This window comes from Misgurnus anguillicaudatus, chromosome 13, assembly GCF_027580225.2.
Source record: "Misgurnus anguillicaudatus chromosome 13, ASM2758022v2, whole genome shotgun sequence".
Lineage (NCBI taxonomy): Eukaryota > Metazoa > Chordata > Actinopteri > Cypriniformes > Cobitidae > Misgurnus > Misgurnus anguillicaudatus.
The window spans coordinates 32,257,863-32,274,892 of record NC_073349.2 but is presented as its reverse complement, the minus strand read 5'-3'; the positions used below and the strand labels follow the sequence as shown (position 1 = coordinate 32,274,892).

General features: G+C 40.5%; 3 protein-coding genes across 3 annotated transcripts; all 3 read left to right on the top strand.

The window, feature by feature from the left end:
- The first annotated feature begins 448 nt into the window (after positions 1-448).
- pfn1 (profilin 1) lies at positions 449-3,739 on the top strand. Its single transcript, XM_055189040.2, has 4 exons — positions 449-589; positions 793-940; positions 2,746-2,941; positions 3,223-3,739. Exons 2-4 carry the CDS (start codon positions 809-811, stop codon positions 3,318-3,320), a joined length of 426 nt encoding a protein of 141 aa, XP_055045015.1. The 5' UTR covers positions 449-589; positions 793-808; the 3' UTR covers positions 3,321-3,739.
- A 2,919-nt stretch (positions 3,740-6,658) lies between these two features.
- On the top strand, positions 6,659-11,196 carry eno3 (enolase 3, (beta, muscle)). Its single transcript, XM_073875654.1, has 11 exons — positions 6,659-6,736; positions 8,141-8,226; positions 8,638-8,733; positions 9,028-9,086; positions 9,226-9,299; positions 9,456-9,585; positions 9,661-9,883; positions 10,041-10,530; positions 10,632-10,737; positions 10,916-10,974; positions 11,061-11,196. Exons 1-11 carry the CDS (start codon positions 6,678-6,680, stop codon positions 11,125-11,127), a joined length of 1,449 nt encoding a protein of 482 aa, XP_073731755.1. The 5' UTR covers positions 6,659-6,677; the 3' UTR covers positions 11,128-11,196.
- A 1,015-nt stretch (positions 11,197-12,211) lies between these two features.
- On the top strand, positions 12,212-16,933 carry nppcl2 (natriuretic peptide C-like 2). Its single transcript, XM_055188451.2, has 3 exons — positions 12,212-13,922; positions 15,930-16,193; positions 16,543-16,933. The coding sequence occupies exons 1-2, from the start codon at positions 13,800-13,802 to the stop codon at positions 16,182-16,184; spliced, it is 378 nt and encodes a 125-aa protein (XP_055044426.1). The 5' UTR covers positions 12,212-13,799; the 3' UTR covers positions 16,185-16,193; positions 16,543-16,933.
- The last annotated feature ends 97 nt before the right edge of the window (positions 16,934-17,030 follow it).

The following is a 17,030-nucleotide window of genomic DNA, read 5'->3' as shown; positions in this document are numbered from 1 at the left end:
AAATATAAAGCCAACAGAGAGATTTGAGAAGATCTTCTGCAGAGCTTAAGGGATTCTTATGAACACAACAACGCCCAATTATTTGACTGACGACAGACGAACACATCACCTGAATCTAAATAAGAATTGATCATCCCCCATACAAAAATAAAACATGTGTTTGTATTGACAAAGGTCTAATCGTATATTGATTACCACTGGCTAAACCATGGTTTACTATAGTAAAGGTAGTAAAGGCCAAACTATAAATGTCTTTAGGCAGATGCTTTCACTGTGTGTGTGTGTGTGTGTGTGTGTGTGTGTGTGTGTGTGTTATCTGGTCATTTGTTTAGCTGCAAATGTCAAACCAAAGCACCAAATTCCTATCTCTCATCTTTAACAGATTTTATGTAACTGCATTTAAAAGAAAATGAAATAAGAAGTAGTCGCACAGACGATCTCTATCATGCATATATCTTTATTAGTGAGTTATAAGAATGCCTCGCGCTGTGCGGAAGTGGCCCGTGGGGCAGGGCGCGCGCCGCTGCTGCATATAAACTGAGGCGGACTTCCTTAAACTCACTTTGCATCGGAGCAGGAACAGAGTCAGGTATTTACTTTCTTTACTCGTTGTTTTTGTCGCTTTCCTGATTTTTGTAGTGTGCATTTGTCAGCAAGTCAACTGAGATTTAATTCAAATGAACGCGAGGCTTTCTCGGCTTTTTTAAAATAAGTGTATGTGTATCTACCGTTACATCTGTCTGTCTATATCTATCAATATGATTGATGAGTCGTGGTGTTTATTATTTGTAGATCTCAAGCAGCAGTCATGAGTTGGGACAGTTACATCAGCAGCCTGACGAAGAGCGAATGGGTGGATGATGCGGTCATCATCGGGTCCGCGCCGGGTCAGGAGTCCGTCTGGGCGTCATCACCCGGTGGATGGCTCTGCCAAGTCAAGGTACAACATTTAACGTTACTCAGTTTTCAGTCTTTCCTTTAAATGAGGATGCTTATGTGGGCTATATATAATTTTATGGGTTTGCATGTCACCACTCGATCGTTCTCTCAGATATGTGCTTTAAAGGATGATGAGGAAAACTTTAGCTTTTAATTATGCATCCGTTTAAGCGTCTTGATGAGCACATACAAAAAAAAAACGAAACAAAACGCGCCCGTTTAAGTTTTGAGCGTTCTGATGCGACGTGACAAAACGACAATAAGTTTTAAGTTAACTTCCGTTATAATTGAAGAGCAGGTTCATTGGTTATAACGGGCGCGACGCCTTGAACTAAACCACCATAAACCATCATCCTTCAGATGTCGTCTGAGTAGTTGTGTGCAGCCAAATGTTTTCGCAAGTTAATCGAGAAAATCGTTTATGACTTTTATGAATTTCCTTAAAGCAGTCTCGCGGACTTCTGAGAACGGCTCCTTATTTGGTCATGTGTGTTATAAAGGCGGAAGCTAGTGAGTGAGGGTACCTCTCTGCGCGCGCGCGCGCCCCGCTTCCGCCTGTCCGCCCATGGTGCGCGCTCGCGCTGCTGCAGAAGACTTCTTCTATCTTTTGTATATTTTTGTATAATGTTAAACTACTTTCAATTTAAAACCTGTTTGTTTGTTTGGTGGTTCATCTCAGACAAAGCAGCAGTGAGGATCTTTCAATTACACAATGTTTTAGGGCGTTTAATATATAAACATATTTTTATAAAAAAAATTAAGTTAAACAGCTTCAATTCGTTTTTATAAGTTATGTCAACTATTCACAGGTCAAAACCTAAAATAGTAGATTTAAATGACTTTCAAAACCAAGTTGTTTTCACTTCATGCTGCATTGATGAGTTTAAGAGCATCAAAGTTTGAATCTTTGTCATAATCTTACTCAGTGAATTTAAAATATATCAAGATTTTATTTTCGCAGAATCTTTTTAACATTTATGTTGAAAACATTAAATCACACAAAAATAACTTTAGCTGGATTTTCACAGATGGTCAGATTTTTAAAAGATTTAATCTTCAGATAGGCTAACAGGTGAAGGGTTTGGTCGAGTCTCTATAGTAACTTCATGCAGAACAACATAAAGTTTATGGTCCTTAAGAAGATAAGTGTGTGTGTGTGTGTGTGTGTGTGTGTGTGTGTGTGTGTGTGTGTGTGTGTGTGTGTGTGTGTGTGTGTGTGCATGTAGGATGTGTTTGCATCTCACAGTTGGTGTGTTTCCCCTTTTCATGTTACAACTCGCAGCTTTGATAAGAGAATTCTGATGTTGTGTCTTTGTCTCAGACTGTGAACATTGTTTCAGAGATTCTGTTTCATAAGACCCTGACGTGATTCCTGCACTGTTCGGCCGTCTGAAACAATTAAAATATAAATATAGATTTAATATACACGCAGTTTTCGTTTGATTTGATTTAATTTGATTCTGATCTGTTGGAAAGTTAACATGCACTGAAACAGAAGAAGATTTACGCTCCTCATGACCTGGAAGTGAAGTTAGGCGTCGTCTTTAAGAACATGACAAAACATGAGCTACGCAAGAATCTGTGTGTGTGTGTGTGTGTGTGTGTGTAGAGGGGGGCAAAACTCTTTAAAATGTTCTGCTTGTTACAACCTGTAACTTGGACCATTATTTTACACGCAACCTCTCTCTCTCTCTTTCTCTGTCTCTCTCTCTCTCTCTCTCTCTCTCTCTCTCTCTCTTTCTCTTTCTCTCTCTCTCTCTCTTTCTCTGTCTCTCTCTCTCTTTCTCTTTACCTGTCTGTCTCTAGCCATCAGAGGTTCAGGCTATTGTAGCCAGTGACCGCAGCGGTCTGTTTGCTAATGGTGTGACTCTGGCGGGCAGAAAGTGTACACTGCTGAGAGACGCTCTGCATGTGGAGGGTCAGAACACCATGGACGTCAAGATGAAAACATCAGATACAGAGCCTGATCCTTTTTCATTCACTATCGGAAAATCTCACAAAGGTGAGAATCTAAATACAGTCCTTGTAATTACAGCAAGTTAACACTTTAAATATGAATCTTTTATCATGTCTAAAACATCCAAATCATATTTTACTAGAAATGTTGCAGATTTGCATTAAAAATCATTGCTTTACAGTAAAAAGTTAGTGTTACAGTAAGTAAAATCTAATGACAATCACTGTTGACCAATATTACAGATATGAACATAATTCTTTATTTTTATTTGAATAGCTATAGCATAAACTCTAACATCTCTCTGTCTCTCTCTCTCTGTATTTCAGCTATAATCATCGCTAAAGGAACTAAAGATGCACACGGAGGAAAAGTAAATCCACCTGTCTTCGACATGACAGCATACCTCAGGAAAATGAACATGTGATCACACTCCAACCAACTTTTGCCCCGCCCACCTCACCCTGCTGTGCCCCACCCACTTCCTCTGTCGCATCCGACCTGATTTTCTTACAGAAACCAGATGAGCAGATCTGAGATCTGTCAGCTTGTCTGAGATGCCTGAAGTCTTCATCTCGTTCCAGGAGTTTCAAGTCTCAGTTTGTCCTCATCATCTCTCCAGTTAGGCAGTGAAACACAAACTCTAGTTAATATCATTCATTGGTTTTATCATTGATTAATTGATTGATTTTATGGTACTATAGTATTTTGCTGTGTGAGACAGGCGGAGCGTTAATAGAAACGGTTTGAGCATCGATTTGTACAAATGTTTGTGTGAAATACTGCTGAACAAATCAGTGAATTCTGTTAGATTTCAAATAAAGAGAGAATAAGAGTTTCTATGGAGCAGCTGCTTTCCGTCTCTTCTTGAAAATCTATTTGGTTTCATTTCCATTCTTTTCTAATTATTACGTTCTTCTGTGTTTTTTTTACTTGTAATTTAAACCTTCATCATATCGCTGTGGATGTTTATAGGGGAGAAATGTTGGATGTCCAGCTTTACTGTTGTGCACTTGTGTGTGTGTGTGTCAAACAAACAAATGAAGAAAAGCCTTAAAAACACACACGCACCCAATCTTAAACAGAAGTCAAGGGCTAAACGTTTTGCATACTCTCAACACTTCAGTGAACGCAGTGCTGCAGGATGACACTGCTTGTTTGTTAACCTGAAACACGAGCAGAATTCATATCCGTGCTATGAAAGCATTATCAAACTCGTTTTAAGACAATGCCGCGTTTCACGAATGAGCGTCGCATGTTAATGGTGATGTGAATTCTCAACAGCACCATAGAAATGTGTTTTCTTTCAAAGTTCAAAAACGCAATACATTAGAGATTTCAGTATGCAGTAAGATTGTGTTTGAAGTGTGCTGCAACAGATGAAACAGGAAATGTAGCATGTGACACACAAACCACAGAGACACAACTGTGTTACTAAAATACATTCATCTCATACATCAGTGCACAAACACACTGTGGCACCATCATGTGGTCATAAGTATGATAGCAGACAAGTGTGTTAAAAATCTGTACAGTATAGACAAACCCTAACACTACTGATAACAGACTATTGAAAATCTGTGAATAACCTCAAAGTTAATTTAAATGGTAAAAATGAAGCTGATGGGTAGTTGAAAGCATCATTAATTTAGCCAAAATATTTAAAGGTGCCGCATCTTCTGGACAAACAGTATCACCAAGATATATTGTAAAAAAAAAAAGAATGAAATGAAGGTTCCCCATCTACTATTGTTCAGACAAACAGATAAGAAGTGTAAGAATGACGAAATAAGAATTGTAACGTCCAATTTAGGAAATCATCTACTGAATCCAAATCCATGAAAGCGAGAGAACATGATTAAAGGACGGTCACTTCCAAACATGCCAGAAATCTGCTGGGCAGAGAATGACTGGAGGCCTGCAGATATTATGAGGCTCTTAGACAACACAAGTGTCTGTAAGGTCCCATGATAGGCCAGCTAAATTTAACCTCATGCTACAGGAAAGCGTGTATCTGTGAGAGAGGGAGAAGAAGGGGGATCATCGTGGATGCCCTTTAGGTTCGAACCCAAACGAACTCTCACATTTCTCTCTTCATTTCAACCCTGACCTTTCATTCAAGTGTGGAGGCTGACAAGGGAGCGTCTGAGCGTTTCTAATCCTCAACTAAAAGTAAATGTACATCAAGGGTCTCTAATCCAGCTACCGTCCTGCAGATTTGAGCTTCAACCACAATCAAACAAAACTGAAGCAGCTAAACAAAAAAGATTGCTTGATAATTACAGACAGATGTGATGGAGCTGGGATGGAGTTAAGGGCTGCGTCCGAAACCGCCTACTTCCAGACTACATAGTAGGCAAATAGCAGTAGGCGAGGTGAGTAGTATGTCCAAATTCATAGTATTCCAAAAACAGTAAGCGAAAAGTACCCGGATGACCTATAACTTTCGGCAAAATTATTCATTTGATGGACACTTTGTTATCCCGTAAGCCCCAGGGGGAGGAGTTATCCAACAAAGATCGCTGCAAAAGATGCTTTCCAACAGGTTATATCGTAGTTTTTGTCCAACTCCATTGACTTGTACTAGTGAGGTACGGTATTACTCCGCGCCGGGAACCCATTTGTATTCTTGCAATTGGCAAAGGTGGATTATCGCCACCAACTGGGCTGGAGTGTCTATTATTCAAGCTCTCAACGGAAGAATATACGGGTGTGAGGCGTTTGAAAAAATAGGTCCACAAGATTACAGCGAATGCTAAAACAGCTGTTGGAAAGCATCTTTTGCAGCGATTTTTGTGTGAGCATATCAGTGAACACCCCTGACCACTCGGTAAGTTTCACGTCTTTGTAAATGAAAGTTTTATGCATTTTAGAAAGGATTGTTCCAGTGCACCTATAAAGCCATTATAGAGGTGGGAGGTGATACAAGAACACCCGAAAATTGTCGAAATTTCAGTCAAAACCGTTCTATTTCATCATAAACAATCTAAAAAAAGGGCTTTAAGTGTCAAATACCGAACTTGTCCTTTAACACATCCCTGTGGATGCACATTCATTTAACACTAGACATTCATTGCATAAGTACTGTATGTGTGTTAGTGGGGTGGTGATGGCACAGTGAATAAGACACACGCCTTTGGTGTGAGAGACCCGCGTTCGAATCCACTGTGACGCACCATTGTGTCCCTGAGACACTTAACCCCTAGTTGCTCCAGAGGCGTGCGACCTCTAACATATATAGCAATTGTAAGTCACTTTGGATAAAAGCGTCAGCTAAATGAATAAGTACGTAAATGAATAAGTTAGTGCAAACACTTTTCTTGTTTAATGTCAGTCAAGAATTAAAAAGTGGTTATCTTTAAACGATTCTTTCGCTATGTAACATTAGAAAATGCACAGAATAGTTCTAAGTTTGTGCCCACCGTGTGCGTTTAACCTTGATTTCAAGGGCGCTGAAAGAACTACTCCTGCATAAAACGTACACAAATCATTTCTCTTTCACATAGACAATATTCAGTATATACTGCACAGTATGCAGAACTCAACATTCCAGTATTGCACTCCAATATATAAGTAAATAATCATCTGCCACCAGCAAGAGTGACATTTCGGAACGCTTCCTTCATAACATCATGTCAGGATGTCAATACAGTGGGCGTGTCTTCACGCATGCCCGCACGTACTTGATAATAAATGGTTGGTTCTTTTCAGAAGCTCCCTAAAATCAAACCCATATATGGGGACAGGGTGGAGAACGCGCCTATAAATAGTGCTCGTAAGGTTGATGCGCGCACTCGCAGCCCGTCACACAACGAGACAGACACGCGCCCGGCTCGCTCTCAGGTAACCTCTATGTTTTACACGCACGCGTGTGTTTGCCGAGATTTTCAGTTCCCCCTTGAAATGTGACGCGCATGAAATCCGCTGAAGTAGTTTAAACTAGAATGTGAAGCTGTTGCTTCCTGTTTGTAGAGGCTGATCTGAGATCAGTTCTGCTGAATGAACTTCACCCCGTCGCGTTTCAGTGCTAGCAACGTCTTCTGATCAGCGACCTGCAAATGTTTGAGCTCTGGTTTTGTTGTTTAATACGGAAGTGTAATTAAGTTTTAAATCAGGACGCAGCGATCTTATTTTTAAAGTTTCATAAACCGTAAAAGAAAGTTTGACGCTTCGATCTGAATGACCTTCAAGTTTCTGCATCAGCAAAGAGAAACAATCATTACTGACATTACTGCGTCAGAAGCGTCATGTGTTGAGGAAATAAACTCTTCAGAGTTTAAATGAGCAGTGTTTTAAACGCTAAATATTTAAAAGTCAGTGTGATTATACAAATACACAGTTCTTTCAGAAAGTTTGCACACTTGGTGTAAAGTCCGGCGTTATTTGAATACAAGTTGTTAAATAACTCCGTGTTGCGTCACAGCGCGTGCGTGCACAGCGCAGTATTGACCGAAGCCGATCACGCGCGATTAGATTCTCAACTATAATCAAAGCAGATTTGAGCAACATGAATAACTTGGAAATATTTCACATTTTAACATTTGGGAGTCGTCATGCAGTGGTGTAGTGCAGGTGTACGCGGGTATATGGAGTTACACCCACTTTATTAGATGGCATGGGCTGTACCCACGACTAAATTCTAAATATTAATTGATAATACTAATTTATTTCTTAATGATACTTGTGCTGAGAACTCAATTTTGAAGTAAACTAAATATCCAAGACTAGTCTTACATGTCACTGTTTCACACAGGGTGCTCAACCTTAGTTGGGCCACTTTAATAAAAAATATGGGCATAAATTTAAGGGTGACCCACTACAGCACTGTCGTCATGGACACGAGAAGGTCATGTGATGTGTGCACGGCTCTGTTTGTGTTCTGATTTAATTTTAAACCTAAAAATAATACAGCTGCTGTGCATGTGTTGGAGTCACCTACAGTAAAATACAGTGGCACTGCTCACATGCAAAGGTCAGGGCTTAAAGAAAGGTCAGAGTTCAGCAATTCTTTGTAAAGGTCATTTTGAGTGCTGTAGATATCTCACACACACACACAGACAGTCTGCTGCTGTAGTCGCTCTATTAATAGCATCAAATATTAAACTGTATCTGTAAGGACAGCTGTCTGTGTGCGCATGCGTGGATATCTTCTAATATATTTAAGTTTATTATGTGTGCGTTATTTTGTATTACCTGCTAGAATGATTGAAATATAGATTGTTAGACACGCATCTCTCTCGCTCTCAGGATGTCCATCACTAAAATTCACGCTCGTGAGATCCTCGACTCCAGAGGAAATCCCACAGTTGAGGTGGATCTTTACACAACTAAAGGTAAACTCTCACTCGTGTGCAGATTAATATTTAAAGTGTTTCTTTTCACTGATACGTAGATATTAAAATAAATTGCCAAAAATAAAATCTACTAGCTAGGTTACCTTTAAAGTCCATATATCAGGTTATAGTCGGGTCATACAGCTGTTAACTCTTTCTCTAACAAGTCAGTGTGACAACTTCTGTCCTGTCTCTTCATATTGATCTTCACAGCTGATCATGCTGACACAAATGTACAAACTTGATGGCGTTTCCCAGACTTTTTTTCTGTAGTACTGTAGTCTTATCTGATCCTAGTAGTAAGCTGTTGGATTAACAACTGCATAGCAACACATATAAACACCCTAGCAACCATTTAGGAACAATATAATTATTGGAATGTAACTCTGGCTCCGCTCCTGCTCCTCTCAGGTCGTTTCAGGGCAGCCGTTCCCAGCGGTGCTTCCACTGGAGTTCATGAGGCTCTGGAGCTACGAGATGGAGACAAAACTCGTTACCTGGGCAAAGGTAAACCTGTCACACACACACACACACACCCACACTTGGGAGGAGCCTGATCGTTCAGTTCTGTCAATCATACTCCTTTCCCAGGACAGAGCTCCTCTAATGACAGCTACTAGTTTAGCATAATCCTTTAGGACTGGATGGGCAGGTGAAGTGCTGAAACAGAGCAAAACCAGCAATTTCGCACAAACCCTCATATATCGCCAGTTAAATGATGTTTATCAGGCAATTCAATAAAGGAATGCATCACAAAACTGCAATGTAAATGGGTCATCTGATGTGGTGTGTGTGTTTTAGGTACCCAGAAGGCTGTGGATCATGTGAACAAGGAGATTGCACCCAAACTGCTTGAGAAGGTGAGATAATCGTCCATCATCTGATGCTCTGTATACAGGACACTCTTTCAACTCATGGTGTCGGATGCAAAGTTTTGGGCTGAATATAATCATTGAAGAGTTGTTTATTATTCTAACAAATAATGACATCTCACTACAGAAGTTCAGCGTTGTTGAGCAAGAGAAGATCGACAAGTTCATGTTGGAGCTTGATGGAACTGAGAACAAATCTAATAAACACACACACAATATTGCACATACACAGATAATCCTCCTAACCTTGAATTGAAGACTGATTGTAAAGTTCTGTGAATCACAACACTTACAGAGATTTACTGAATTTGGGAAATGGTTTAGATTTTTTTTCTCCCTTTTCTCTTGCACAGCTAAGTTTGGTGCTAATGCTATCCTGGGTGTGAGTCTGGCCGTGTGCAAGGCGGGCGCAGCTGAGAAAGGTGTTCCTCTGTATCGCCACATCGCCGATCTCGCCGGAAATAAAGACGTCATCCTCCCTGTGCCGGCAGTTCACGACACCTGGTGTTCATACATGCGATGCCGTCTCGACTCTCCTCACGTCTCGTTTCATCTCTCGCAGGCATTTAACGTCATCAATGGCGGCTCGCACGCAGGAAATAAACTGGCTATGCAAGAGTTCATGATCCTGCCTGTGGGAGCCAAAAACTTCCATGAGGCCATGAGGATCGGTGCTGAGGTTTACCACAACCTGAAGAACGTCATTAAAGCCAAATACGGCAAAGACGCCACCAATGTGGGTGACGAGGGCGGCTTTGCTCCAAACATTCTTGAAAACAATGAAGGTAATCTACATTGTGTGCCACAGACTGTTATTCATAATGCATATTTTTGTTTTCTAATGGTAACAACTAGATTCTAGTTAGATACACGCACACATTAGTTCTGATTGAATTCTACATGGGATTGATTGCCTGTCTGGTTCGCTCCGTGTGTCCGCAGCTCTTGAACTGTTGAAGTCCGCCATCGAGAAGGCCGGATATCCTGACAAGATCATCATTGGAATGGATGTGGCAGCATCTGAATTCTTCAAAGGTGGTAAATATGATCTGGACTTTAAATCTCCTGATGACCCAAAACGCCACATCACTGGAGAGCAGCTGGGTGACCTTTACAAGAGTTTCATTAAGAACTACCCAGTTCACGCAAGCAAACGCACAAACGATGACATGGTGCCTAATGGCAAAGAGCCCCATTTATGTATGTTTGCTGTATATCTGATTGTAGTTCAGTCCATTGAGGATCCATTTGACCAGGATGATTGGGAAAACTGGACCAAGTTCACGGGCTCTGTGGACATCCAGGTGGTTGGAGATGATCTGACTGTGACCAATCCCAAACGTATCCAGATGGCTGCTGAGAAGAAGGCCTGCAACTGCCTCCTGCTTAAAGTCAACCAGATCGGCTCTGTCACCGAGTCTATCCAGGCCTGAGTATTCAATCAATTGAAGCATCGGAGCACACGTTCATATTACAGTCATAGTTCGTTCTTTGAGCAAGAAAGCATTTTTAATGTCTCCGTCTCTGTAGCTGTAAACTGGCTCAGTCTAATGGATGGGGTGTGATGGTAAGTCATCGGTCAGGTGAGACTGAAGACACTTTCATCGCTGACCTGGTCGTCGGTCTTTGCACAGGACAGGTAATCCTCTTCAGAAAATTAAGAAGTTAAAGAGCAAGTTAAAATGGATTCAAGATGTCTACAAAAACACTCGTGATGAATCTCTTCCTAGTAGTTTAAGTTTTTGTTTCCCTTTTGAAAACTGTTGTGCACACAGCTTAACTTCTGTCGTTCTCCTTGTTTTTCTTTGTTTAATCAGATTAAGACCGGTGCCCCCTGCAGGTCAGAGCGTTTGGCAAAGTACAACCAGCTGATGAGGTCAGCAATGACATCACACTCATTACATCAAGTCATGTTCAAAGAAAATCAATCTTAATCTCTGTCTCTCTCTTTCTCCTCTACAGGATTGAGGAAGAGCTTGGTGAAAAGGCAAAGTTTGCAGGCAAAGATTTCCGCCACCCAAAAATCTGAACAACCTTCTTCCATGATAAATATTTCAGCACCTTTTTTGGAGAGACAAATAAAAACTTATTAAGAGAATGCTGTGTGTGTGTTTGGGTCATTTAAACTACAGCTGATGAATCGTATCGTCAGATCTTCTCTTATTGAATCCTCATCCGTGTTCTTTTCCCAGCAAGTTTTAGTTCCAGTTTATCTTTGACTAAAGGTTTGAACCAATTTTGCGACGTGTGAAATATTTTATACCATGGGTCTGTTTTTAATGGAATTGGTTGTTGTTTCACAGGTGTTTTGTGTTTTTTTTGTCTGTAAAAAGCACACCTAACTTGTCAAATGGAGACAGAGCGCAACGCGTCATAACCTGAAAACTACGCCCACCAAGGGGTAACACTACATCCATCTCCATTGACTTTGTATTGGGAGAGGCCACCTCGTCATTAACAAAAGCAGAATAATGCCTAAAAGCTGCTGTGTGACGGGGTGTACAGCTAACAAGCCAAAAAACTCAGAAATGTGTCTATAAGCGTTTCAAATTAGCATAACTGCGCTCTGTCTCTATCAGTGAGAAATGATTGACGACAGGCTGTTGAATTATTCAAAAATAATGCACACTCAATGTGGTAATGTGGTGTGGAGTTGCACTGCGGTGTGCAATATTTTCAAATAATTCAACGGCCCGTTGTCAATTATTCCTCTTATACCACAGTTACCTCAGACATTAGTCTGGTGGTTATTTTAAGACATTTGAGAAGTCAGGTGTGCGTTTATCAAAAAATAACACCCCGTGAAACATTTCTCAACCAATCAAAATAAAGCATTCAACAGGACCATGGTATAACTTAAATTATACCACGGGTCTGTTGAATGCTGCATTCTGATTGGCTGAGAAATGTTCTATGGGTGTTGATTATTTTTCTGTAAACCGCACACCTTACTTTTCAAATGTCTTAAAAATAGGCACCAGAGCAATGTTTGTGGTAACCGTGGTATAAGCGTAATAATTGACTCCGGTCCTTTGAATTATTTGAAAATAATGCACACCTGCGGTGTCGCATTACCACCTTGGTGTGCATTATTTTCTTATAATTCAATGGCCCGTCGTCAATTATTCCTTATATAACCACTAGAGAAATGTCTGAGGTAACCATGGTATAAGAGGAGTTATTGATGACAGCCCGTTGAATTATATGAAAATAAGCAGTGTGACTCCACATTACCATTTTTACGTAATTCAAAGGCCTGGAATCAATTATTGCTTGCGTATGCAACCAAAAGCACATTTCATGTGAACAAAATCTTGAGCGTTATGTTTTAGTGACTGCGAGTGAATGATGCTGGAGGTGACACAATGAACTGTGCTGTTTATAGATGGATGCGCTTGTTAAAGAATACCAGTGAGTGCTCGAAGCCTTCGAGTTAATACTGTATGTGTGTGTGTTTTACCAGTAGATGCTAATGCTCGGTCATTCAGATGTTTGCTTTTTGTATTAGCTACTTGTTTTTTATTGTTTAACTGGTATTGTTGATCACACACACAAGCACACCTCGCTCGCACAAAGTTTCTGACGTCAGAGGTTTGAGGATCGGAGGTTTTGGGTGCGTGTTGCTTAGCAATGCTCTTCAGGCTGAAAGATTGATCTATCACATACCATCCAAGTGTGTGTGAGATGTATGTCCAGGGGTCAGAGGTCAAGCTGGCATTCTGTGGTGGTTTCTCTTTGTTGTGCCATCACATAGGAAGTTGGCAGAGGGTTCAGCAGAGCTCCGATCTTTGCGTCAGAGAGAGATGCATCATTGAGACGTTCTTCTTCGATTTATTTCTCCATCCGTTATTCTGTTCATCTGCCGTTGAACTCGTTTATTCACTTCAGCACTGAGCCGTATGTGTTCAGATCCTCTGCAGTTTTGAAAGTTTTCTGTATTTAATTACTGCGGTAAAACACCAGTTGAGCTTCTTCCCGTGTTTGAGCTGTAGTGGACAAGCTGCCATTTTCAAAAAGTAGTTAGGTAGCAAGTTAGTTAGTTGATTGATTCATGATTCTGTAAGATTTGGTGGTTAGATGGAGCCGTCCGCCAAAGGTTGAAAGGCCGGTGACCTGTGGTCATTGCTAAGGAAACTCTCATCTGACGTGGAACTATTGTGTCTGCGCTCTCACAGGAGGAAATAGTTCCCGAGCGCTGCCTGTTTCCAGGGGAATGTTTTATAGGGGGCGGATCCATGAAGGGTCAGAGGTCATATCAGTCTGTTAATGAGAAGAATGAGGAGCTGTAAAGAGTCGACGATTAAATGTGCCACACGGACAAAACTGTGAAAGCGTTTGTGACGTAGACACCTGGTTAACGTTTCTTAGATATCATCTGTCTGTCTCACACTTGCTGGCCCTGTGGGTATCAGAGAAATGCAAATGAAGACAGTGTAGTATGGATGCAGTAATGAGACACGACGTCCATTTGAGTGACCGAGGGTTGGCCGTCTCTCCGGGCAACATTCTGCTATGTGTGACATCACACTGATGTGCTTTATAACGGCCGCTGTGGCACCTGCCCCGGCAGAGACCAGTCCTGAAGTCATACGGGACAGAACCGAACCGCAACGTCACGACGACGTCTTTCAAACCGTTGGACGATATTTATTTTCTGATTTGAGGTGATTTTGATAATATTTTAGTTTCTCTCAAACAAGGATGGCCTTTTCATCTCCTTTAAACTTCAGCTCCTCTCTTCATCTTGCTCTCCTCTTGTTCCTCATTATCACCGTGGTGACGCAGGTGGAGGGTCGGCCATCACGACAGCGATCGGATGCTCAGGTAAGAGTTTGATTGGTCTCGCACGATCAGATTTTTGATTTTCAGCATATAGTCTGGTGCACTTTACAACTTGTACTGACTAAGATCTGCCCACTGCGTCATTGAGACGTCGTCTTATCATCGACCAATCAGAGTTGAATATCAATGATTCCACAATAATGAACAAGCTCGAAAACAATGTGTTTGCTCATCTATCGTAAAGATCCAGAAGACTCTAGAAAAACTGCAGAAACGGACAGAAATCAACTTTGTGTGACGTTTTGGGGATGAAAGAGGAGTTTTGTTTTATGTTGGCTTAATGGAAACAGATTATTTCAGAGACACAACTTTTAAAACAAAGCAGAATCAGGGCAAGCGGGGCTAGTTGTCACAGTTATTATTAGCTGTAGAGTCTGAAGATAAAATTCAACTACTTCTGTTCAGTGGTTTCAAACACACCGAACAAATCCTCTGAAATAAGTTTCTTTGTTTAATTGTAAACTACTGTAGTAGGTCGAATATGTCACCATAAACTTCAAAGACTTTCTCAAATTTAAACTTTAAAGGGGACATATCATGAAAATCTGACTTGATTGGGTCCCAGTGCTTTTATCAACCTAGACAATGTGAAAAAGATCAACCCAGTAACTCAGGTTGCATCCAGATAACCACACATGCTGTCTTGGCACTTGACCACTTACATGACGTATTTCTGTATTTTGCCCAAGTGTTCTAGTGGGTGAAGATCCAAAGCATGCATGAAGAGTTATTCAGCCGATTAGACTCACTTACTTAGCAAAGTGTAAAAATGTTACTCCAGGTAGTGGCAGCAATTTGCACCAAGATATTTACGTTTTTATTTAGGCTTAATATATATATATATAATGTGTGTGTGTATATATATATATATATAATATATATATATATATAATGTATATGTGTGCATGCCATGCAACTTTATTTACTCTTTCCCTGCCAGCGTTTTTTTTAAAGTTGCCACCCAGCATTTTGATGATTTTGACAAAAGTTTAATGTCTTTCAGAAAATGTTCTTCTATAAATATATAAACATACAATATATCAAATGAATAAACGAACCCTCTGCTTTCAAACAACAACAAAAAGTTTCACCCTATCTTCATTTGTTCTCTTTTCATCACCTTTTAAATATGGGTCAGTTTCATTAAAAATACCAAATTTTGAACAAAAAGATAATTACATTTTTTTTGTGAAGGACTTTTGTTAGAGATCAGATTCAGAACGATGATCAAAATATACACAGAGTTTTTACTGTTTTTGGATCAGTGGATGCTTCAGTGTTTTATAAGTTGGATAAGAGCGCCACTTGGTGGATAATAGCAGAAATATGGATTGCAGACAAAACTCATTGGCAGGGAAGCGTTTTCTCTTAATTGACGAGATAACTTCTCAATGTTGGGGAAAGAGTTTAAGGTTATTGTTTATTCAGTAATCTCTGAATAAACAACACAGTTTATGTTGTTTCTAATTATGTGATAAAAACAGTTGCAGATGTTTTACAAAATACATGCTTGCACCAATAAAATGTGCAACACTTTTCGTTTAATTACCAACATAATGTATAAGATCCATTCATTAAATTACAATTAAAAGTTTCTGCGATGTCTTGCGAGGTCAATGAAATTTGTGATGTCAGAAGGGGATCTTATTATAATAACACCGCCCCTTAATCTGCACTATCCAACCACAGCACTGACATTTAGTGCAGACAGAAAATAATCGACAGCACAATTGAGTTTCAGTTTCAACAAACCACCATTATAGCGTTTCAGTGTTTGCATTTCTTCAGCTCATTTGCATTTTGAGGACACACCCAAAAATATAACATTTTCGCATGTTATAATAAATAATCTGTGGCGTATTTTGAGCTTAAACACACTGATCATGTAAGCTCACTGTGCGCTGCGGGTTTAAATGTTTAGTGAAGCTTTATTGTACGCTGCACATGTTGTCTATACAGATCTCATGCATCAGTCTTTCTCTCTGTCAGGTGTTGCAGGATTTGTTTGGGGCGAAGATCAGCTCGCTTGTATTTGCACCCTTAGAGGTCAGCGAGGGCTCAGGAAACATAGCCCCTCCTCTTTTAAAGAATGGGGCGGAGTCTCCCCACACGCCTTCACGTGCATTCCTGGATTATCTGCGGCGTCAGAGGAAGATGCGCGGGCGCAGCAGGAAGGGTGTGGCTCGTGGCTGTTTCGGGATGAAAGTGGACCGAATCGGAGTGATCAGTGGTCTGGGCTGTTGACACGTACAGGTACATAATAAAAGCATTTCTTTCAAATAAACTACATAGTGAAATTGTACGGCAGTGGTCACAAATCCTGGTCCTGGAGGTCCGGTGTCTCTGCAGAGTTTAGCTCCAACCCTAATCAAACACACCTGAAACAGGTAATAAAGGTGCTTCAGGTGTGTTAGATTAGGGTTGGAGTTGGAGCTAAACTCTGCAGAGACACCGGCCCTCCAGGACCAGGATTGGTGACCACTGTTGTACGGTGTGCAAACTTTCCAAGAGCCTGAGCCTTCTTTGACTAAGTTAAGATTTAATTAGTTGACACAAACTTTATGTCGTCTACTACACTGTGACTTTGTGTATTTGTGTCTAGGTGAGCACAGTGATGATGATGATGAGACCTTCATCTGCTCAGAGGAGGACGTACAGATGTTTCTGCTCTACAGCCGGAAACACAAACATATTGGTGTTGGATCGCTAGGATTATTTTCAGTCCAAATAGGCAACAGCAACACGCAAACTCTACACAGTCCAGAGACTGATCTGTAATCTGTGTCTTTTTGACATTCTGAGGTTTTTCTCAGTGTGTGTGTGTGTGTGTGTGTGTGTGTGTTTGAAAACTCCTGGTTCATTGTCCAGTCAGTCTTATTTACAATGTTTGACTTGACAGAACTTCTGTCCAGACATTTTACGATTGGGAGCCTGTTTCTCAATGTCAATTTGTTGTTTGTTTTCTTGTCCATAAATGTTTTTTAACATGTCAATTGGAATTGTCAGTTATTTTCATCAGTCGTATGGTTGAAAATCAGCTATTTGTATCATTTGTGTGTCTGTCACTAAACAACAAAACAACATCATAAT

What these genes read in the sequence shown, in the direction of transcription:
- pfn1 (XM_055189040.2), top strand. Translation starts at nt 809, where the DNA reads ATGAGTTGGGACAGTTACATCAGCAGCCTGACGAAGAGCGAATGGGTG. An exon ending in GATGGCTCTGCCAAGTCAAG is followed by an intron (nt 941 to 2,745) that starts GTACAACATTTA and finishes GTCTGTCTCTAG; the next exon opens with CCATCAGAGGTTCAGGCTAT. An exon ending in TATCGGAAAATCTCACAAAG is followed by an intron (nt 2,942 to 3,222) that starts GTGAGAATCTAA and finishes TCTGTATTTCAG; the next exon opens with CTATAATCATCGCTAAAGGA.
- eno3 (XM_073875654.1), top strand. Translation starts at nt 6,678, where the DNA reads ATGCGCGCACTCGCAGCCCGTCACACAACGAGACAGACACGCGCCCGG. An exon ending in ACGTCATCCTCCCTGTGCCG is followed by an intron (nt 9,586 to 9,660) that starts GCAGTTCACGAC and finishes CATCTCTCGCAG; the next exon opens with GCATTTAACGTCATCAATGG. An exon ending in CATTCTTGAAAACAATGAAG is followed by an intron (nt 9,884 to 10,040) that starts GTAATCTACATT and finishes GTGTGTCCGCAG; the next exon opens with CTCTTGAACTGTTGAAGTCC.
- nppcl2 (XM_055188451.2), top strand. Translation starts at nt 13,800, where the DNA reads ATGGCCTTTTCATCTCCTTTAAACTTCAGCTCCTCTCTTCATCTTGCT. An exon ending in GACAGCGATCGGATGCTCAG is followed by an intron (nt 13,923 to 15,929) that starts GTAAGAGTTTGA and finishes TCTCTCTGTCAG; the next exon opens with GTGTTGCAGGATTTGTTTGG.